Here is a 24,785-nt window from a genome sequence, read left to right on the forward strand (position 1 = left end):
TCTCAGAATTCATTCCTCAGATGAGGCCTAAGTCCATTAGGCTGTCATAGCACCTGCCTAACCCTCAGTCATGTTAATGAAGTTATCAATGTGCTTATAGACAGACACACGCTTAAGTAAACTGCTAAATCGGGGAGAGCAAGTCTCAACAGTCTGTGGCACGTGGAGGTTCTAGAGAGTCCTGTTTGCATAAAAGCAGCTCTGAGGAGCAGCTTTAGTCTTCAGCCACATGACTTAATGCTTACTTTTACATGTAAAAACTCCCACTTTAACACAAAATTTTGTTTCTCTCCAAAAAACAGAGACAAATCCAGAAGCAGTGCTACGGTTCGGGCATCAGTTTGGCTATAACATTTCCTTCATTTTTGAAATACAACATGATGGTAATGCAAAATTAAAGATGAGAATCTTTAATCACTCTATGAACCTGGGCTAAGGTTTATTTTTTCTACTGAAACCCACTATTACGTTAGTTTTATGTTCCCTGCAAATATTTCCTACAACTTTACTCAGAAACTTATGTTTTTCCTTTTTCTGAGAACTAGTCCAGGACATCTTATTTCTAAACCTACTAGTCATAATGCAGAGGCTCCTAGAAGCTGCAGCTGAGATGTAAAGCTCACTGTAGACAGCATCCATGTAATAGTGGGTCAGTTTCAAATGGCCCTCACATGCTTTTTAAATACCACAAAGCACATGTCTGTTTTAGGTACGTGGATAGCTTTGGAAATCTGTTCCCTAAATTATTCAATCACCTGACAAGGTTATAACAGTCTGCACAGCTTTTCTGACAGTAAGAACTAGCAGTGAAGTCAGCAAGTGGATTCACCATGTGAACGGTGTAGGGTTACCAGGCTGTAACACTGAGATGGAGCTGCATCCTTCCACAAAGGTGTTAAAACATTAAGTAATTAAACACTGAAGTAATAAAGGTAAGCTGGTGAAAAACTGCAAAAGCCATTTGTTGGAATCTCATACTAATATATTTTTCTGTTTTATGACAATATATTATAGAGCAAGATAAAAATACATGAAAATAGCATTAAAATATGTTAGGCGTAAAAGCATAAAAATAACATAAAAACATAAAAAATGTCTTTTCCTCCTCAATATAACTGCACTTTGCTGCCTCATTCTCTGACTTTCCTGGGAAAGTCACATTGGGGCATTATATGGGTAATGTAAGTGAGGTGGTGTTTGGGAGCTTGCAGTTTAAGATCACATTTTCAAAGTGGTTTCATTCCTTTAACCTCTCCTTCGGACTGTCTGTGGTGCTGTATCAAAGCCTGTTGACCTGAACTGGTGCTTTTCCACAGATTTTAATTTTGATTTTGAATCAGTACTCAAATAGCAGTTGCAATAATTTATTCAAACAACTTTTGCAGAACTATACATACAGATACAGCAGTCCTGACAATTGGCAAGGAACGGACCCTTTTTGCCATGTTGAAGGACTGTAGCAATTTTTGTTCTTCTCTTCCTTTCTTCATGTGTCATGACATGAAGAAAATAGCACATAACTGCAGATACCTGCAGATCCACAATGGTGTTACAGTCCATCAATACTCTTCACCAGAACATGAAATCACAGAAAGACATCTGTAATCTACACTAGGAAACTTGTACCTGATACAGATATTTTACGTTGACCTCAGGGCACAGATTTTATGACTGCATAGTCCAAAAAGTTTGGGATGTATGAGTTGCCTCCAATATATTTAGTGACTTTACTGTTTACCAATATAAAAGAACTGTGGTACTGTAGCAATGCAGGGTATACCACCATGGAGGCAACACAAAGGGAAATTACTTCCACAGTCTGTCCTCCAGCAATGCCCCTACCCATGTAGTCTCGAGACTTGGTCCCTAGTACTCTACTTTGACCAGGATTTTTCATATCAATATGTTTATTGGAGGACTTACTTTCCAGGAGCACTCTTTTGAGGGAAGGAAAGCTACGGGAAATGCAAATTGTACAAGTAGAAATGCAGTATTCATTACTTACATTCAAATGCTCAAAAAAGGGCACCAAAATTATTGTCCCTATCTAATATAAAGCAGGCAACTAATATCTGTTTAAAATAAATTAGAAAGTGCTCTAGTGTGCACAGTTCACTTCTGCTGTCAATCTCCAGGTTGAGGTAAATGGTCTGCAAATGAAATAATTGAACATCTTTTTAACTTATCATTTTCAAGTATATAAAATAGTTTTCCTTCAAGGAAAAGGAAAATTGAAGCAATGATGTTTACTACTGATACCTTTCCTCCAGGGCCCAGTAATGACTGGGCCTGCAGTTTACGTTCTACAAAATATGATAGCAAATTTCAGGAGATGTTGGGTCTGATTGATGACAGTCTTGATTATCCTGAAGTAAGTGAAGAAACTCTGTAGATGTTGAGAGACTTCCCTATAGTGCAAAACCAGGGAAATCAGACTTACTATTTCTTGTGATGGGCCTAGAACTAAGTCCACGAAAACATCTGGATCCTGACATTTCAGCATACTTCCAACTCTTTTTCATCAGTTGGCCTCTAGCAAGTTGCTTCTTTCACTATAAGCCAGAGTAGATTGACTTTGCCATTCCCCTCCATGGTGTTCACTTCATCGGGAAGCTGATGGGATGTGTTTTCATGTGAGCCACCTGTTATGAATAATATGAAGTGTCCTCCCACATTCAGTGGTTGATTTTTCCTCTTCTTTCTCATCGCTGGGTTGGATTTTTTTAGATTTATTTTTTTAAATTTCTTTTGCTGCCTGCAAAGGTAAAATATTCTTTGCTGGGATTTTTTTATCCTTCTCTTTCCTCTCCCTTTTCTGAGGGAGGCACTGACTTAGCAATTCACAAGGACATAGTAATTTGTCTACTTACCACTTTGGTATAATGTTTATTTTATGGATAAGGAAGTATTTCTTACACTGAAACATTTACAATTTCAGTCATGAGTTCTAGTCCAGTTGCAATCTGCACTTGCCAAAAGTCAATTAACGGCATTTGTTTTGTGGTTTGTAAGAAGTGAATTGGTGGGCTTTGGAGTACGCATCATACAGTCAGAATTAATTGGCATCCTCTTTGGTAGTCCCTGAAGAGAGACGGCTAACTGAATGGGTCCTGAAATTGAAAACCACTATTTTTTATTTCAAAATGAAATAAGAAGCACAGTGTAAGAAGAGCAGTCTTTTTGCAAATTTTCTAAAAGCAGTAAATTCACACTATAGAAGAAGATAAAGACAATGAAAAAAAAACAACAACAAAAAAGAAAAACACAATAGACAACAATAATCAATTAAACATTCAAAAATAAAGAAAAAAGCGGAGAAGAGAAAAAAAAACATCCAATTCAAATGGTGAGGTAAAATGCTCTTTTATGTTCCATTGCACGTCCTGCAGGAACAATAACATTCTTTTGAGAATCAAAACTGAAATCCAGGCATTTTTAGCTCACAGGAAAATATGTGTTTTGATTGAGCATTTATATGAGATTAGAATTCTTAAATATCAGGCTAATTATCCCACATAAAAAATAATCTTAGAAAGACTTCTGAAAAGTTACATATGAATAACAGTTGCAGAACAAATTGTAAACCAGACTCTAGTAATTGTAGCTAGTGTAATCGGTTCTTCAGCCATCATCAGAATTTCAATCAGCAGAAGGTAAATCCTGTGCAGTGTACAGGCATGGATATATTAGTATCCAGATATTTTTGTGCCCTGCATTATCAAATTGTCTCAAAAACAATAGAAAATGTATCATGAAAACCTAAGGAAAATGTGGGGAAGCAATAATTATTGATATCATTAACTGATTGGAAACTGAGCTTCAGGTAGACTAAGGGTTTGATTATTAACAAAACTATAAGGATAGCATGGAATGTCTCTAAGGCATAACAAAAGCACTGTTTCCTACTTCACCCTTGTTCATCACAGTGATATATATTCATTACTGACCACCACTTGCTACAGGTTGCTATCATTTCAGTGCTGATTGTTTCTCTGACTTGAAGGACGTGTGGGTGGGAAAGGAGTGAAATCTAAATTCCATTTGCTCCTGAAAGAGAAAAAGAAATCTTATATCCTCTCACTTCCTTTCATAAACAGATTCACCATCTACAATTAATTGGGCTATACAAAGAGAATATGTGACAGATTCAGAAACAAGACAATTCACTTCAACACAACAACCTACTTCAATCAGTGGTTTATCCTTCATTTGTATTGCTGCCAAAGGAGAGTAAAATAAACATTCATTTTCTTTCCAGGTTCACCATGGTGAGTCTGAGTTTCTATTCCCTAGGTTTTTGCACTGTTTGTTTGCACTATCCAGTTTACAAACTGTTATTTCAGTAGATGGTGGGACCTCTGTTGGTAGATTATCCCTTACTCTTGCAGAAGGATGAAGAGGATGATGTATTAGGTCTTTCCTCTTTGTAACTACCATGATACTACAATGAGCAAGTATCCACTTCACACTTCTCTTCCTGATAATCTATTGGTATAGATCTGTGGTTTCCTTTTAATGTCTGGTTCATTAGATGGTATAAATGTATATAACATTTTTAGCTGTGGTTGAGGAAAGCAGGGAATGTCGAGGTTAAGGTTTATTATGACTGTCATGTTCAGGAGTGGAGAGCTATATACTATTTCTGCTCTGAGACTCTGCACATAACTCCAATTGACACCGGAATTACACATTTGCCTGAAAGCTGTTTATGGCCCTGAGAGTACTCACTGTTTCTATGGGTGATCAGGACAGAACAGATCTGAGTACTGCTTATTTTAAACCTCCTTGAAATTTTCTGTGAAGCTGGGTTAAAGAAATGATGGCATAGTAATTAGGTATGTAAAACCCAACAGATAACAGCTCTGTCCCCAAAACCACTCACACACAGACATTACTTTAAGAATATTCAACAGTGTCATTTATTATGTAGAGGGCACTATACAGTTGCCCTCCTGTGACACTTGCAATACAAGTGCTTCATGAGGGAATAAACCCCTGAAAGCTTGGTTGCAATTTACTTCTTTACTTCCTGCACATAGTAACAATGATAGTTGGATTGAAAAGCATTTTAAAATTCATAAATATATAAGTAGCCATTATCCAGTGGAAAACATATGTCTGACTATTGGGCCTGATCCACTGCTCAGTTACTCCAATTTTAAACTAATGCAAATCCATGATAATCAAGGAGGGTGCTGATGTACAATTGAAGTAATATAAGGCAAATCAGATTCTTCATGCATGTAAGGCTCATTTTCCTTAAAAAGAAGGCCAGCATTTTCATTGTATGTTTATTTTGAGTCCCTTAATCCAAATACCCAGAGAGGCACTCAGAACAACTGGATACTTTTAAAACCTGTTTGTATTGTGACTGACAAAAAGATGAGAGTGTTTAGATACATACTCCTTTTCCAGGGGAAAAAAAAAAAAAAAAACAAAAAAAAACAAAAAAAAACAAAAAAAAAAACACCACATGCTGTATGCTTTTTCCTCCCTTTTGTGGAGTAGAAATTTGTTTTTTAGAGAAACCAGGTTTAGCTGCTCAGTAAGTTAATAAGACAGCGATTTCAGCTGGAATTTGTTTTGATCGTAAAGGCAAAACTTCATAGATAACTTAATGGAAAGTGAACAGGATGGTGTTTATTTGTTCATAAACGTACACAGTTTAAGACCAGGAGGAGACCATTAGAGCCTTCAGTCAGAGCTATTTTCTCTTTAATTTCACCCACATCCTCTGTGCACTGAGCAGACTTGAGTTTGGCTAATTTTATTTTTTTAAAGGCATTCCATCTCAATTTTTCTGAGAAGTGTTGACTCTACTTAAAGTGTTATCATTACACTGTGTATTAGTAAAACAAGTGTGGAAAGCAGAATAAATAATTCACAATGCTAAGTGTGTATAAAAACAACAATCCTCTCCTCCGCCCCCCAACTTCTGTGCAAACCTAACACCATAGCCTAGGGGATGAATTTAAGAGTAACACAAGACTCTGGTCTCATCTGCACCTTTCTGATAGTTAAGCTTTTTTTGTGAAGGGTCCACTGTGGAATTTCAAAGACAATGAGCAAACTTGCACCAGACAAATAAAGTTGCATTCCTTTACATTTCAGATGTGAGAGATAAAACAGATACACTGCTGTTCAATCCTTTATCAAGGTGACACAACTCCAAAAAGCTTCGATGCTGTCTGTTGCAAAGCTCATGAGGATTTGAGTAGGAAACAAAATCTGGTTAGTTTTGACTCGCCTTTTTAGGTACATGCTTTCAGGAATGGTTTGGGTACATTTCTCTTCCCCTCTCTTTATTGTGTGGTTTGCTTTGTTTGCTTGAGTTTAAAACTGCCATTACATGGAAGTGTTGCAAGTATAAATAATTTAGAAGCTAACTCTGTGGGGATACTAATAATATGTCCCCGGTTTTTCTAATAGCAACTCATTATGGTTCTAAAAACTAGTATTCCATACGAACAATTACACAACATCACTGCATCATGGATATTGTGGATGTTGACAAGAAAATAGTTTTGACACCTATTTAATTAAGTGTATTTTCCTTCTTAAGAATGTACCTCTAATTTACTAGTTGCACAACTGCTTTAAATTCTCTATATTCAGAGGTTTCTTTAGTGGACAGATGGATGGACAAGCAGATACATCCATCTAGTTTTATCTGTCCTAAGTGTTTGGATATAATACCTTTCCCCAGTAAGAAGCCACGATGATACAATTATCTAAAAATGCACAATTACTTCTAAGGAAAATCTAATCAGTTAATAGATGTTAATAAAGACAAATGTACAGAGGTAATAAGTGGGTCAAACTCAGAGAGTCTTACTCAGTTCACTCTCCTTTAAAGGAAAGGAAAACCTTTTAATGGGGCTTCTCTTACTTTCACCCCATAATTTTATAAATTGCTTTGCCAACCCTTCAAAGCAAATAGTAATTTTAAGTAGGCCAACATCAAGCTCAGGTTGTATGCACTTGGTGGTAATGATAGTGTAGCTGCCCTTGCAGGAGTCAGTAAGCCCAACAGTTAAGTCTTTTATATCTATAGATAGATAGATAGATAGATAGATATGTATATATATATATGTTGTTTAGTCTCCAGTGAATGAATGGGTGCTGTCAGTCTGAATGAGTGCTGCTAAGAGAAATCAAGCTGTTTATCGTGCTAACCTCATCCAGGGGTCTTTTGGAGAGTCATAGAGCAGTTTAAAACAGTTATAAGTAAAAGCCTACTCTGCTCTTCACACAACAAACACTGAGAATTAAACAACTATGAGATGTAGTGTTCCCCCTCTCACACAGATGCATACCATTTCAGGACTTGGATATTTGGACTACCATAAGAAGAAATATACTGATTGTAGATAAATGTATAATGTTCAAAGCTACTATTTAAAAAAAAAAAAAAAAAAAGCAAACCTTTATCAGAAACGTATTTGCTTCTTCTGTTCCAAAGGGTTGTGACGTTGTAATGATTTTGAGGGCAAATTATGTAGATGTTAAAGAAAGCACAGTACACTCAAAAAAAAAATGGAACTCAAGAACTGGAGGGAAGTATATTTATAATTATTAAATACTGTGAAAAGCTTCACACTAATAAGAGAGTTAAAATTACTGATGAGATGAAAAAAGCCACAGCTGTAGACACTGCAGAGATTGCTTGGCTAACAAACTATCACAATAAACAGAGCATTTTCTAAAAGAAGTTTGCATTTTAGATAGAAGCATTTTATATAGATGGGTTTATAACCTGGTAAAAAAAACTGACTGATCACGGTGCAAAATTATTCTGTTGGACATTCAAATCCTAGTCCTTCATAACCCTCTAGGACATCTCACACATTTATTCCCACTGCCCCAAATCTACATGCAATTCCTAGTGTTGCTCTGTCCCTCACATCTCCAATGTCTGCCCTCCTTCCTATTTCTATTTTGACAGTATGTCATGTTTGCGTCTGCCTTCATCTCTTCGCACCTTGACTATTGTAGTTCCCTTCCCTCAGGACTCTAAGTTATGTTTCTTCATTCCCCCTAACATGCCACATGCTGATGCTTCCTTCTCACACATGCATCAAAATTACCTCCTACTTTAGAAACTTCAGCAGCCTTCCCCCATCCTTTTATGGATCCATTTCAATGTGTTTTTTTTTAAACAATGTCAAAACCTACTTCAACATCTATGTCTCTTTTTTCATACTCTCTTCTCTAATCATCTAATACTGCCCTCCTCTTTGTTCTGCAATCTCAGTTGAAAAATCCTTCCTCTCTACCATAGCTCCCATCCAAAAAGCCTTTCAGTACCCAAAGAGCCTTTCTGTATCATTGGCTAGCCATATATTTTCTCCTTTACCTGTACATACCTCTTAATTTCTCTCTATGGAAACTGGTTTGGGACTGAGTTCATAAGGAAGATTAATACTCTATGGCATGCTTAAGCAGTTATTATAGGCCTGTGCATTATTGGAAAACCAGTACATGATCTAGGTAGCACTTGGGATAACTTTGGCAGAAGGATGATTTTTTTTTTTTTCAGTCTGGATGTAAAGCATGGCCACAAAACTTTTCACTTACTGATTTTTTACCTGAATTTAATGCACTTGAAAATTTTAAGCACCAGTCTTAGCTGCACATCTTTGCATCAAATTTGTCCTAGCAATGAGGTACCTGGATTATAGTAGTAGTAGTAGTAGTAGTAGTACTTTAAATTAGGATGTGGAATTTGATATTGGGATTTTTTTTTCCAGACACTCAAGTTTCTTCCACCAATAGAAGACTGGTCTTCTAGATACATGATTTTATTTTTTATTTTATGTTGTTTTAATTTTGATTCATCAGGCATCAAAAATTAGGAAGCTAATTGGACTGCTCATCTCAGCAAAATTGATTGGTGGTTAAAGGGCATGCATAAAAGAGTTAGATTTTTCAACTCGGGCTTCTGTCAAAACCCATTTAGAGTGCTAAATTTTTCTTCGGCTATTTACCACTATATTTGTTTGCATTTATTTCACTGACTCACAAAGCTAATGCATTTTCTGAAATGTCTCTGAGAACTCAGGTGAGACACCACAGGCTATGCTGTCTTAGGCTAGAATTTACTAGGATTAAAGCAGATGTGGCATTACTGGGGTCTGCTAAGTCTCATGTGATTTATAAAGATATAAAATATATCTTTTATGGTTACGATGATGCTAAAAATTTTGTGGATGATAATATAGTCACATTGGAAAGACTGAATATAACAACTGGGAAAGAATCAAGAAAAGGAAATGGAAACTAACTCACCTTACTAGTTCATCTGACTCCTAGGGAATTTGCATTTGTTGCCTTTATTATTCTGTTTTATACTTTGTCATGCTAAAAGTTTACATGTCATAAATAAGGCACAGTTGGTTTCTAAAGTAGTTAAACATTGCAAGGTTTTTACTATCAGATTTAAGAAGTGCATTTTTCCTAGAAATGTACACATGCCATTGATGCTTTAGTAATTCAAACAAGAAAAACATAACTTTCCCTCTTCTAACTACTGATTTCTCTTTCTATATTCTCCTCAGTTTGGACACTGAATCAGAATGAAAACATTGTTTTCATTTTATTTACAGTGAATTTCTTATAAAATTTATTTTAAAAATCTTATGCACTCAAGCACAATGCTGAACTATGTAGATGGAAGATACTGCATGTGAATTTGAGGAATTTTTCCCCCTTTTCACAGGCTTTTTTTTTTTTTTTTTACATAATGTTTGTATTGACCTTAAAATTTGTGTTTCTTTCAAAGATTCTCTAAAGGCATTCTAAAATTTGACTCAAAATTCTTAGAAAAATATTACAATATTGTCTTATAAATCATTTAAGTCAAGATAAAAGATCTGTGTAGCATGTTTTACAAAGTATTTCCTCATGAACACATCTGTTAGATATGTATATCAACTGAGTTGTCTATGAGTGTTAAGAAAAAAAAATAACCCTGGAATCTTTGTTTAAGCTGATATTTGTCCTTAGCTATCACTGAAATTCCAGTATCCTCACCTAGCTGCTGCCCAGTCCTGAGATGCCTAAAATCGTTTGGTCCACATCTCCTTGTTTCTATTGGTGAGCACACACAAAACTTAGCTTAGAATGTGCTATCACTGAGAAACTGCTAACTGTAACCCGAGCAGTACTGATTAGCAAGATATTGCCCTGACCGTAGTAATTTTATATAGATGGGACCTCCAGGAGAGAGGAGCGGGAACACAAATACATACGTATTATGTATTTGTGTTTCTCTCTGGAGCATAACATGCTCCAGAGTGAAACACAACTTTAAACACAAAATCAGCTTTGCTTCAGTGTATCTCCCCAGGGGCCCAATCCAGCCAAAGTCTTGTCATGTATCAGCCATACCAGGCTTTACACAAAAGAGGCAAATGGGGTAGAGGGAGTGCTGTACTCAATGGCTCATTGGCTAGAAAATTCACTTGTTAAATAGGATATATGTTTGCAGGTCTTCTCTTCATCTTGATTTAAATCATTGTCTTAACTGTTCCAAGTGATTTGAGTTTCCCAATCAATGGGCTATTGAACATAATGCTTCATCTTCAGTCTTCTATCATGCCTTTCTTGTTCTCTTGACTGCCAATTCTGTTGTGTATGTAACGACTAGTCAGTAGAACAAAATTAAATAAGAACAAGGGCTTCACTGTACAGCCTCTTGGTTGGGGCTCCAACTTAAGATGTATGAGAGTTAATTTCTGGCTAATTACAATGACTGTATAATTACTTCAGGTGGCAGAACATCTCAGAATGAGAACTGAAAGGGCTTTGTTCACTGTACTGAATACACTGGTGATTCAGATATTGTTTAAGAATATGTGAAGAACCTATGCTAAAGTCTTTGTTCCAAATCAAGCAGGATAGGGAGGCAAAACTTGATCTCCTTCTTTCCAGATAAATATTCAAATAATTATGGTGTCAGCTATAAAGGAAAGAGATCTTTATCTATGTTATTATAAGAAAGAACAGACCTGTCTTAAATGTCTCTCACACTAAAATGATCCATAGGAAACCTGACTGGACACTGTGTCTAACTCAGAGACAGAGTGCTGTTACGATACATGTAAACACAGCAGAAAAAGTGTTGATGGGATAGGGTGTTAAAAAGCAGAAATCTACATTCCAAAAGAGTTTAGGCACTTTCCCTGTTAAGTGAAAGTTTTTTTTGTTTGTTTGTTTTGTTTTTTTTAATGGTTGTTAGGTATCTAAGTCCATCTTCTGGTGATTCCTGGAACATCTAACCAGAGACAGGAATTTCCCTGGTAGCAGATCACCTACAATTTAGGCACCAAAGATCGATATCTCTTTACTAATATTGCCTTCTAATTCTAAACTTCACTGAACATTAAGATGGGCTTTACAGAACCTACGCTAAGTTTTATAATAGGACTTGGTCATTTTAAAGATTTTACTTATACATCTGAGTGCTTTAACTAGATCAGGCTAAAGTGATTAGCATTGTTGGATACAGCCCTGCAATTACCAATTTTATGGGCTCAAATGCAGGTTTATACACATATTCTTAGATGCCTTCACCCCTACGCAGTGCAGGAACAATTAGTGAAATTCTACTAAAAATTAAGCCTCAACACCAGACCAGTCAGAACAGTCAGAATTAATGCGGAAATCCATCAGCAACCAGTTATTAACATTATGTAAGATCACACACAGTTTCCAAACTGCTCTCATAAAGAAAGATAAATATTAGATAGGTTATATAGATTGGGCTTCATTTCATAATAGATATCTCAATTGTATGCAAAACATGGGATAGTGGAACACTTTACAGAACTGGCCAGTTTTCATCGAAGAAATATGTGCTCAGTTTCAAGTTTCTTTTTGTGGCGTGATTTAATTTTCACATGAGCTATGTAAATGGCAGTGACTACATTAAGAGGTATTTCTCCAGCTACCTGTCCTTTAAGAGAAGAAAGAAGAAAATAATAATAATAATTAATAATAATAATAATAATAATAATAACAACAACAACCCGCTCTTTAGCTTGGGAACTCAATAACCTAAATGTGGTGCACTTGAGCACAGGTTCTTCCTGTGCTGTGCTCTGCCCATAAGCCACAACAGTATTGAAATCAGAGGAACCTAACCTTCTAAGTGCTTCAGAAAGCACAATTCTTCCCAGTTTCAGTCCTTTGCTTGTTCAGAAGAATGAAAACTGCATAGTGATGAGAAATGGTACAACATTCATATATATGTCCTCAATCACACCATATCTGGCCATCTAGGACCCCTGCAGAGCACCAGCAAGCTTTATCACTGACTTGCCAGATGTAGTTTGCAATTATCTCTGGTAAGCCAGCAAGGTAGTCTGGGGAGCAAGAGCTGAGCCCTGGGGGAGATGAAGCTCTGGTCTGAAAGTACAGGAGCCTGGGATACAGAGTGACAGGCAAACAGCTCCACAGAGGTTATTTAATTTTTTGATTCCATAATTCAAACTAGTTTGGCTTACAGTAACTGACACACAGGAGTACATGGAACACATTAATGTACTAACAAACTCTCAAAAATGTTTTTAAAGCATTTTCACGTGATTCCTGTGTGGTATAGAGAACACAAAACAGGATGAGATGGAGTAAAGACTTTGCCAGTATGATACAGGGAGGATAGGTACAATTGCCGCTGGGTTTTAGCATGCTTAAACAATATAGCCATCCCATACTTATGCTGGCAATATCTTCAGTCATTGTGGAGCAAGTATTCTGTAACATGGAGGCTGCAATCCATGGTGTCTGTGGTGCTGACACATCTCTAGCTACTAAGCCATAAGACCCTCTGGTTTGATAAAAGACTTGCCACCAGTATTTGAATAATTAAAGGAGAAAAGTGAACGTGATTCTGTATCTAGAGAGGGAAAGAAGATTAACATAAATTGAATCTCCTGTAACCAGTGTGAAGACCAAAACACAAGTGATATCAGCACATAGGTATGACTTACTGAGAGATGATTAGGTGTATCTGAATAAGAGATATAAAATGGGGGGTGGATGTTGTTTGTACTTCATGTGTTATTTATGCCCATGACTTCTAATTACCTAACTAGTTCTCTTTCTTCTCATGTTCACTTTAGTACCCACCAACCATAAGAAGATGTCTACAGCTAAATATCTGCCAGTTATTATGGACTTTTGCTTAATATTCTATTGTTCCACTGACAGCTCAGTTTTTAATATATCATTTTATACTATCCTGTACATCATCATTTTCCTGCCTTCCTTAGGGGCTTGGCTGTAATAGTTTTTATTTATTTCCACAAGATAACATATATGCAAAAGACCTTGTAGTCATGATGCCCCCACCACCCTTACCTCTTTGTTTCTGTAAACCTTTTTTGCCTGTTTTTAAAGTTACAGTATAAAGAAGTGTGAACACAGCATGTGTGCAGACATGTACCAGGGTCAATACATAGCTTGTTGTGTGGTTCCCTTCCCCATCCATAAGCACACAAGATACTCCTCTCCAGCTCACCAGCATTATACTGCAGTTTTTTCTTGTGGCCCGTAGTACTGTTTTTCAGCTAATAAAGTTGAAAACAGATCAGAAAGAAAATAAAGGGGCAGCTCCAACAGAGGAAACTTCCTTGCCATTCCAGTAGGTGAGGCAGGAGTTTAACACCTTGTATAGTCACTGATTGTCTGACAGCATCTATTCAGCACCTGAGTCTGAAAGAACTGAAGAGAGCTTTTAGTCTGGGCTGTGGTATCACAGTCCAATTAGTTGCATCAAGTTCTATTTCTTACTAAATACTTGTTTTACAATTTTTTTATTTTATTTTGAGGAGAATCTGTAACAGTATAAACTGGAGGTGGCTACAATTGCATTGCTGTCCCTGAAACAGAAAGGGTATCTTTGGGATCAGTAGTTCTCAAACTTTCAGCACTATGTTTCTATAAATCTATTTTGTCTGTGATTTTTTAAAAAAGGGCTCTTCAGATGCAATTTCCTTAGGTCCACTGGTTACAGGTAGAAAAATACATATTATTTTTTTCTTCAGATTTTAATAACAATGAAAAATTGTACAAGCTTCATGGTCAAGACAGGACAGTGGGTACAAAAAAAATTGTTATCTTAAGGCAAAATTTACTGTCAGGGAAAATGGAACATTCCTTCTGAACTCACGAACTGGTAGTGCATGTGCAGGTTGGTTGTAGATGGTTGCTACAATAAGGCTTCTTTCATACAGGTGTGTTTATGCCCCAGGCTTGCTGGCCACAGTCCATTCCATTTACAGAAGCTGAATTAAACAATAACTACCGCATTGCAAAAAGAAGAAGGAAAAAAAAAGGTGAGCGTCAAAGGAGATGCCTGAGAGCTTTGTTAGGGCCAAGAAAAACCCTGTTGCAGTTGTCAGAGCTTGTTGATGTTGCAGAGAACGGCACTTTTTTTTTTTCTGCTGGATTTTGTGGTTCTGCCTTAGGAAAGAAAGTAAAATAGAACGGAAGAACAAAGTCCTACTCTATAAATCAGCAGCTGCTCCTTGCCAGATCAAAGGAGTGACATTTTTGCTCCTGGACTACTTGTCCACTTTAGGTGCTTGACAGACAGCTAACAGCTGGCCTGTTACATAGTATAGGAGAGTTGGGCTACATCTTCTTCAGAGAAGATGACAAGCTAATCAGAGATACCCATAGCACAGGACATGTGAGTGCACCTTGATCTCTTCAAACATACCCAGTACATAATTGCTAAACACCTTTATGCATTTTTGGCAAGTTGCTACTTAGGTAGTTTCCACTGAAAAGAAGCAGAATTAATACCTTAATCTAATTTGATCAGGGAAGTTAAACAGATGTTAAATTTGTTGACAACTCTCCTTTTCCGGTTAATTTAGAGATGGCTAAAAAACTCAGTATGAAACAGTTAAAAAGATGTGTAAGTTACTTCAATGTGATATTGTAAAACTACACAATTCTTTTTGAAAAAGTTGGCTAAAATTAGAGTCCTCAACTCCTATGTAAGAAGCTGAATAAGCTGATTATGTTTCCAAGCCTGCTGGACCGTCATCAGTTTTAAAAATCTTGTCCTATGAATTTAATATAATAAACTAACACATCTTTAAATGCATGAGTTACTTAAGATTTTATAGCAGGTTTGTTATCCACCTTTAACATGGACGTCTAAGTGCCAGCAAGTCAAAGCACATGCCAAATTAGCTAAAATAGTATTTAGCATCTCCACAAGATGTATGTATACAAACCTGGAATTTTAATGTCAGTAGTAAAAATTTCAAAGTGATTCAGTTTCTAGTTGATTCCCATCTGCAATAAATCAAGTACAGGATGAGGTTACATACTACAGCTTATGTCTATTGACTTTGCATTTTATCTGTAAGATATGAATAGCTAAGGAAGTATGTCTGTTTGTCTCCTCCCTTCCTTTCAAGTATCTTTAAAAGATCATTTTTACGGTGCATGATAAATAGCCATATATGAATAATCTGATGGCACACTGGAAGAGTAACAGGCATTGCTTGGGAAATGAGGTCCTGCCAGACTGCTGCACGGCTGCAGGTGTGGCCTTAATCACCGAGTGGCCCTTGTTTACCAGCCAGAAATCCAAGGGGCATAAAAAAGGGTACTTTTCCACCTAAGCTGAGCTTTTCTGAAAGCTTGTAAGGAAATGTGTGTCTATCCCTTTGCATGTGCAGATGTGGCACGGTTCTTCACTACCCTCACCTACCAAACTCACTTCCCACCTCTCACGGCCTACTTGCTGCCCAGGGCCGTGCAATCCCCCCGGCCTCACGCACTTGCACCAAGTGAAAGCAGAGTGCTGCCACCTCGCCCCTGGGGCTGAGGGGAGGCTGCCATGCCCCGTGGCAGAGGCACCACCACTAGTGGCCCTGGTGCCCCAGCCCGCCCTTGAAGCAGTGCTCCAGCCCCACAGTGCTGAGGTGGTGGGGAGGCTGTGGGGTGTGGGCAGGTGTTAGGCCTCTCACGGTGGCAGGGAGCACCGGGGAGCCCTATAGCTGCACCCCACTGTGGGTCGGTATGGCAAGGTGGTGTGTCCCTGCCAGGGCACCTTTGGGCAGTGATCAGTGTCGCCCTGCACAGTCCGCTGGCTTGGGGCACGCGTGAGCATGGCTGCCCAGGGTGTGTGATTTGGTGTGAAATGCACCAGGGCCTTGGCAGAATCCAAGTCGTTTTCCTGTGATCTGAAAAGGTAGCCCAGTAACCAAGAGTCATGTGTTTAAAGAAACATATTTTCTCTGAGGTAAATAGCTGTCCCCGTTGCCAATTCTCATGATTTTATCACAAGGCTCAAGTTATTTCATGTTAACTCAAGGCCCCAACTTCAGGAGACAGCAGTTATGTGAGAATCTTTCCAAGTAAATTTCTAGATTTTGTGACTGAGGAGAGCAGTTTAAAAATGTGACACAATGACTCAAAAACCTGGAATGTAAATACTAAGAAGAATGCTGTTTAAATTTCAAAATTTTTAAGACAGTCTCACAGGTACAGGATGGGCAAATTTATGGTTTTCAGCAATTGGCAACTCCCGGTGGCGTAACGTATTTTTAGAAGATCCAACATAAACATACAAGATGTGGCAGAGGTCTACGGGGCTGTTAGTGCCTGCCTTGGGCTGTTAGGCACCCAGCTTAGATGCTCACTGTCATCTTCTAGAGCCTTCCCTCCACCAAATGTGGTTGCTGACTTAGGTCCTCTGAATCACACCTATGAGAGATGTGAGATACCAAAATTAGCTTAAGAAAGTCAGTTTAAACAGCCCACAAGCCCCCTTCTCTAACAAGGCTAACCAAAACTACGTGAAGTCTTGTCAGGGAATTAACCTGCCTGTCCCTCCCTCTTCCCCTGTAAACCAGTCATGGAAGTGGCTCCATATCTCAGTATTTGGGACATAAGGAAGCCTTCCTTAGATGGCTCATTTCCAGGTGACTAACTCAGCTTTTTTTACTTTTCTGTAAGGAACGCTGCAAATAAGTGTTGATAACCTGTTGCAGCACATATTCAGTGAAGCATAAACAAGGGCTTTTTCAACCATTTTTGTACACACACGTACAAAAGGACACCTAAACCTATTTCTGTCAGTTTAGAATACATATTGGAGAGAGCAGTTAAATAAAGTAAGATAACTAGATTGTACTTGCTCAGATAAAAGTTCGGGTGACAGACAAAGATTGGTACAAAGGAGATGGGGTATATTGATAAAATGTTTCTGAAAATTAGTCTTTTCTAATACGTTCATTCAGACTGCTCTGAACTCCTCAAGATTTCTAAAACTGTTCTTTCAGACTGGGAAAAAAAAAAAAAGTAATTTTCTAGGTTACTTATGAAAACATTTTTTGTGACTTAAATATAGTATTCCATTGCTTATTTTCCCTTCCAAATTAGGGCATTCTTGGGCAACAAGGGATCCGTGTAGTATACTCTTGGGCTAAACACTGACATGTTCACAGTCCGAATACTGAGATATCATTTTTGGCAAAGATTTCTCAGCAAAGGTGAAAACATTTGAATTATTTCTTAGAATGAATTTTAGGCTCTTACTCAGCAGATTGAAGCAGGTGCTTAAACCCAATTTATTCATCAGGCTCAGCTCCCACTTGCCTAGGCTTAATAAGAGTTGAGCTTCTCATCTAGATTTGTCAGGTTTTTGAAAAATCTTGTTAGACTGTTCCCCTGGGTACCTAAAAATTTTGTGCATAAACAATTTTGACCCTACATTATTGTTGTTACTCTTATTTTTATTATTGCTATGACTAAGCCTGTGACAATATTCACTCGGTATTTGTATTCTTTTCAAGCGAATGAGCAGAAATGTCTTCTTGGGCTAAAATCTAAACTGAGGCGAAACTTTCCTGGTCATTAATCCTTTAAGAGAACTGACACTGAATTTATCTCACAAATTTGTTTCTCAGTTATTCACATAGAGTTGAGAACCCATTTAATGCAGTGGCTGATTTGTTAAATAAATGCAGTATTTTAACACCTCATTTTCTGAGGTGGATATTTTAAGTGAAAATAGAGGACTGATATTGAAAAGTTTTGAGCAGTACTTGGTGGCCCATGTTGTTCCTCAGTTTCTCATAAGGAGCAGTCTACTCTTCTACAGGAGACTGTTTCAGTTTTGTACCAGTTCATCTCACAGTAGACATGAGATGTATAGTCAAGTGACAGGAATTAGATACCACTCTCTGTTTGAGTTCAGGTTAGACTCAGCTTGGAGATGAATTGTAATTTCCTAAGTTTTCATGCTATTCATCCTCCTGAAACAAGATTTTTGTGACCCTATATACTTAAAGTGATTTTTCCATGACAGCCATAGAGTAAAGCTGGAGATATTTCTAATTCTGATTTCCAATCAGTATGGTCACTAACAGTTCATTTTAAAAATTACTCTTACTTAGATTCATGTACGGAGTAGTCTTTGTGTTTTGAAACACACTGTATGTACAAGAAGACAGTGAAAACAACAACAAAATTATTTTTGAAAGTGTCAGACATGAACGAGCAGACTAAGAGATCTCTATTTGCTGTTTATTTTCTTTTGCACTTGCAGACATTTCTCTGCATTTTTATCTGAATGTTACTTATTATAAATATTAAATGTATTATGTAAATGTGAGTTTAACATCATTTGATAGGACTTGAGATAAAATATGATAAATATATAAAGAAGATTAATTATGGAACTTCCTGTAAAATACAGAATACATGTTTATTTTGGACAAAGAAAACCGAGGTTCTATTGAAGAGATGTAATTAAATGCATATATTTAGATTATATTGTCATGCTAATTAGCAATGGTAGAAACCAATTAGGACTAGGGCTACCAAATCACCAGACTACACTGCATATTCACGAGTGTACCTTTACTGCTGTACTGCTTTTTGCTGGATAAAAAATGAAATTACTTCTTTTGAAAGTCCATATTGTTGTGCATTTTGAGCCAAATTTTGTTGGCTGTGCTTTTGTAAATTGTCCCACCGAAGTTACCAGAACTACTTGTGTGAGAAAGACAGACTTTGGCTATAGATAATATATATGGCTGCTTTAGGTAGCAATTAAAAAAATACAAGAAGCACAAAACTCTCATTTCAAATGGCTATTGTTTGAATAAGGGGGGGTTGGTAATCTGTCACTTGCAAAATGCTGGAAGTGAGATTTTCATTAAAAGTACTATGTCAATGACATGTATTTCTCAACATTACACACCTCATTTATCATTCTGGAATGAGGACCAAGTACCACATGAATGTAGGGTTTGTGAAGGTATCGACTCAGCCCTGGAGGCTGATGACCCCTCTTTATCTACACAGCAGGTAAGGCACAAACAGTGGCAATGGGAGCTCTCTCTGTACTCCCCTGCCAGTGTGCCTGACTGCTAATCTGGGGGAACAAAGGAAAGATAGCATATGGATAGCAGATTGTACTGAGCGCTGAAAGAGGACTGAGGAAATCTATGTTGGGAGTGTGGCTCTGCCAAAGATCTCTTGTATGACTTTGGCCTTGTCACTTAATCTCCGTCTGTCTCAGTTCCCCTTTGCAAACAGGGAGAAGGCGTCTCCTCTCCCTCAGGCTTTGCCTAGAAATCTGTTCAGACTGTGAGTTCTCTTGGACACTGTGTTTGTGCAGCGTGGGGTGAAGTACGACCGAGCTTCATTGGGTCCTCTAACCGCTGCTATCATCCAAATAATAGGAATTACTATTAACAGAAGAGTAACAAAGAAATCCATGTCTTGTTGATAGATTTTACTCATCTTTTCAGGCCATTCAATCTTTGGCCTCTGGGTGAAGGGTATGAACAAGGCAGGCAATTAGTGTCAGGAGCAAAGCTGTGAATTCCTCTTTTATAGGGTTCCGAGTAATGCTGGAAATAGTGGCACTGGCATTCTATTTTTTTTTTTAACCTGTCTTTTAGTGCCTTTTGAAGATGTTTGTGCCAAAATAACATCAGTGTTTTTGCAATGCACCAACTGAAGTGCTGTACAGAAGGCTGTATTTTGCTTTACTTTGGCCCTAGAGATGACTCCCTGAGGGATTCAAAAAAGGCCTCAAAAAAAAAAAAAAAAAAAAAAAAAAGTAAAGACTAGGGCAGGGATTGTGGTTTCTGTGTCTCTATTATGCACTGTGCATATTTATGGGGCAGTATAAAGGACACATAATAATCCACAAACACTGCATTCTGTGCTTTTGTCTACCAATTGTGCTGATGCGTTATGTGATGTAGCTACTGCTACGACTCTAGGATCCCGTTTTCAGCTTGACCTGAAATGTATGTCTGTTTGCACCTGCAATTTTTCAAATAAATAATTCCAAGTACAATTTTTCAGACACACCCATTGGTGGATATAATTGATGCCATTGCTGGCCAGGATTTTTCAGAGGAGTCACAGGAATGGAATTTCAAAATGATCTGGATGCCTAAAGCCCCTGTGCCCCTATATCTTTCTGAGAATATGACAGAGTATCTTCTCTTCAAAGTGGTGTTGGTCTAGAGGCTGTCATTTGCACCTGCAGTTATTCACATGCGCAATAGGAAAGTGGAGATACGATGAAATCAGAAATCAAAGCAAAGTGCTTTTTTTTGTTGTTTGGAAAAAATTGCTGGACAAATGTGATCATTTTTACTACTATTTTTCTCTGTAGCAAAATAAAGATTGGGGGACTCAATATTAGGGCTTTAATTCCCATTTCCAAAATAATTAGTGGAAAAATTTCCAAAATAATCGTCTCTATGTAGACTTCACCCTGAAAAGCTGCCATTATTCATATCAGGGGAATAGAACTAGGGAAGTGAATGGTTGGACAAGTTTTTTTCAATATCCCAGATTTTCAGTATTTCAATATCCAAAAAGCTCATGCCATGGTGGTTGTCAAATGTGCAGGACCAGAGCGGAGTATCCAAATTTGCCCGCTCATGACTGTAAAGCAGTTGTCACCTGAAACCTTTCAGGACATAGAATTTTCTTTATGTTCTGCCTTGTTGTGCAAACCCATTGAAAAAAAACACTTCAGAGGGCACCCGTTTCTTACTAATGTAAACTTTCTGAGGAGTATCCAAAGATATGACCTCTGGGTGAACCTTTAACCTTCCCCTTAATTATTTGTTTGAAGACAGTGTCGAGTTCTCCCGCTGAGAGCCAAGGCCCATAATGCTTCGCAGCCCTGTGACTGAGGGTGTGTTTGCAGGGAAGTGGAAAGGGACATAAATAAGGGGACCACCAGATGTAAATAATAAAAGTGGTTGGGGTTAAAATAAAATAAATAAATAAATAAATAAAAAGCAATTTGGTTTCCCTGAAGAGTGGTCTGATTGAAGAAAACAGGTTAGTAAGACGAAAAGTGTGTGTGGGGGGGGAGGCAGTGTCTGTTGTCTGTGATTTTTTACAGGCCTAAATAAGCGTTCATTCCATTCTTTAAAACCTTGCCATCTGTATACACCATTAGAAGCTCATAGGAGAAGAGAAAACAGTCTTATCAGGCTTTCCTGTTAATCTCTATTGGCCTTAACTTTAGCTGATAAAAGGCATGCTGGCTAGAGAAGGTTCAGGTCAGGCTCCATTTGGTCAGCGTGGTAACATTACTGGAAAGCAGCTAAGCAAATTAAGTCCTATCGGAGACCTTTGTCTTTGAGGACGGAAACCTGTCTAGAAATCACAGCGCCAAGGTAAGAACTGCCTTCCCCATGCTGCAGTCAGAAGGGAATAAACAAGTACGTCGACTGTGTCTGAGTTTTTATTTTAATACCTGAAGTCATGACTAATTCTGAGGCAGGATGACATTTCTGACAACTGAATTATACTTTTCTTAAAGAATAAAGAACGTCTTTAGGATGTAAACAGAGAGATGCAAAAGAGCCCTTTAGTGTTACTTGTAGCATTTATGCATCTGTCTAATGAAATTTCCACAACTGTGATTACGGGAGAGGCAAGCGAAGGTGTACCATCCTTCATTATCTGCGGTGGAATTTAGGCGGGGGGGCGGGAGGGGAGCACGACAAAAGGGCTTGCGGAGTTTATGCTATAGAAAGGCCAGCAATTTACTAAATGAGCAGATGAACTTAGTTTTCAGTTCCTGACTGAAAGACTTGGCTGGGCTTTGGATCGGGCCCAATGGCAATTATTGGAGGCTGTTTTGGATGATGGGCATGTTAGTATTTCTGAAGAGGATTAAACACTAGTATTCAACTTCATTAGCACTCCTTAAGGGTCACCAGCCTAAAGTCTGAACTGTGAAATAGCACACAAAACCTGTGCAAAAGCTCCGGAGTGTTCTCAAACACAAAGAAGGGGGACAAAAACAAGCGTGGCTTGTGAGTGATAGAAAATTGCCCTGTTTTGAAAGAAACGGTGCGAAAAAAGTTTGAAAATTATTTTGCTGAAATTAATTTGCCTTAGTTTGTGCCGATGCGGGTTGTTGTGCATTAAGCTAACAAGAAATATGCAAGCACTTATTTCTGGATTACCAGCGAAATTAAATCCAGGCTCCACGGCCAACTAACTGCCTTCCCCGGCATTCAAAAGCCTCAGCACCCAGGGCAGCTACGGGGCCTGATCTGAGAGAGGGGGAAGGGGGGGGGGGGGGGGGGGGGGCTCGCAGAAAAGTTATTTTGGGCCTAATATTAACCACATGTACCTGCGGCTCGCTGTTCCTAACGAGTTGAGAGGTGCCTGGGTTTACGGCCGGCGGGTGCCGTGCGCTGGGTGTCCCCGCTCGGCCGCAGAGGTCGCCCCCAGCTGGCACTGACCTCGCGGCGACCCCGGCCTTTACAGGCTCCAACTGCAGGAGTTGCAGAAGAGCAGAAGTCTTTCTGGGCCAGCACTTATTGCTGCTGTGCTGGTGATAAAACTTCAGACAGCCTAATTGATGGCTCTGCTGACCTAACAATACCTTGTGAAAGCACGGAGTGGCAAAGCCTGGTCCTCATTTATGGCCAGCTGCAAGGGTAGCTGAATCCCTGTGATGGAGGGGGGAAAAAAAAAAAAAAGTCTCACAGCCTGTGAACTTTAACCAGGTTCCAAGCTACCCTAAGAAGTTAAAGAAACAATTGTCTTTAAACACAAGTTTTCATTCACGTTTACTCTTTAAAGCCTTCTGGCAAATCCAGCTTTAAGCTGGCTAGTAAGATAAGCATGTTACCAGTTACAATTTCTGGGCACTTAGAGGAAAATCCTTTAAAGTGAATTTATACTCTTTAAAAAAGAAACACAAAACAAAACACGTAGCTGTGCCGCGCTAAAATCCCATCAGTTTTCAGGCAGAGGTGTTCTCAAAACACAGAAGCAAGCTGATGAAAGGACCGCTATTCTTTGTATTCTGTTTCAGGTTTATTAATGCCAGAAGAAGAATAGTACAGCCTATGATTGACCAGTCAAATCGAGCAGGCAAGTTCCAAGTAGTATCTGTATTCAAGTCCCACAGGCGCAAATCCTCATCAAGTTATTCTTCAGGAGTCCCATCACCTGGTAAATAAATGCCTCCACCAGGCATTCTGGGAGATTATTTTTTTCCTACGGCCCCAGAATTCCGCTGTAGGAAGCAACTTCGCTAATTGGTGCTAATTGGAGATTTCCCACCCTGACTCTACTGAAACTGCTTTTTATTTTCTCTCTGAATTGGTAATTGGGTACAAGTAGTAGTGCCACAAGCAGTTTGTTTGACTGTGAGCTCTTGAATTACTCATTGCTTGTCTGCATCCAATCAGCAGGACAATCTCATTCTCTCGCTACCCACAACTCCTTGGTGTATGCATTGCTTTCACTTCTGGAAAGCTAGCTGTAAAACTCATTGTATCCATTCATTTGCTTTTACTATTCACAATATGCTACTAATGCGACGTGGTACCATACTGACAAAAAATATTAAAAGATTATTACTTTTGTTTGAGAATGCACCAGATATATTCCCAGCAAAACATACGAATTTTTGCTACAATACCTTTTTTTAAAGTTTCTGATAAAGCACGCAGAATGCGTAACTCTTTGAACAGCAACTGGTGCAGTGTTAATCATTGCACTTCGTAATATGCATTTCCTTAGCATACTAGGGAGTTGTGGTTTCCTGCCATGAGGTTATGGGATAAAACTGTTCTCCATGTGGTGATGACTGTTGTCACTAACAAGGGCTTTAACTTGATGGTGATTTCGCCTGCTGCTTCACTTTAAAGGTTTTTGAAAAGGTTATTAATCCTTTGGGAAACTCTTCCCATGTAGCATTAAATTTCTTTTTCATTAACAGGTGAAAAAGGGGGAAAACACTAACTCAACTAACCATGCAAAACATTAAACCAAATATAAAGTGTATATGTAAACAGGAAAAGTGATGTCCAGAATTTTCCTACTCATTCTAGAGTAGGTGAGAGTGGTTTTATATGTTTTGTTAAGTTTGACCATAAGTACCCTGTATCACAGATGCCAGATTCACAACTTCATGTAATTAGAGAGGAACACAATAAGTACTTACTTCATTAAGAAAAAAACACATAGCACTGCAACGAGCTTCCACTGGTTTGCATTAAAGGTAAGTACAGAAACAGATCCTAAGCGAGTGAACTGACTTGACAAACTTGTTTATTAGGCCCCCCTATAGCATTTTTATTCTATAGTCCTGGTAACATAATCAGCTCATAAAAAGCACAACCTGAGTTTAAAGTGACAGCCAAGATATTGTATGTAGCGTTTCAGTGCTGAAGCTGGAACAATTGCTGATTGTTTGGTATGTCTTCTCTTCTTTCTCCTGTGTCCACGATTGACTACAATCAGGT

The 24,785-nt window shown here is 38.3% G+C and overlaps 1 protein-coding gene across 6 annotated transcripts in view; it reads left to right on the forward strand.

Annotated features, from left to right (window-relative positions):
• The window catches only part of MEIS2 (Meis homeobox 2), a 171,666-nt gene that overhangs the window by 142,183 nt on the left and 4,698 nt on the right, over positions 1-24,785 (forward strand). For 2 of the 6 annotated variants that reach the window (XM_040558354.1, XM_040558355.1), the window contains exons 10-11: positions 23,348-23,406; positions 24,784-24,785. The exon at positions 24,784-24,785 is cut by the window's right edge and continues 109 nt beyond it. In XM_040558354.1, coding sequence (XP_040414288.1) covers positions 23,348-23,406; positions 24,784-24,785 — 61 coding nt within the window. Of the gene's footprint in view, positions 1-23,347; positions 23,488-24,783 lie in introns of all 6 variants that reach the window. The other 4 variants (XM_040558352.1, XM_040558353.1, XM_040558357.1 and 1 more) reach the window with 2 other exon arrangements.

The sequence above is a fragment of the Cygnus olor genome, chromosome 5, assembly GCF_009769625.2.
Source record: "Cygnus olor isolate bCygOlo1 chromosome 5, bCygOlo1.pri.v2, whole genome shotgun sequence".
Classification (NCBI taxonomy): domain Eukaryota; kingdom Metazoa; phylum Chordata; class Aves; order Anseriformes; family Anatidae; genus Cygnus; species Cygnus olor.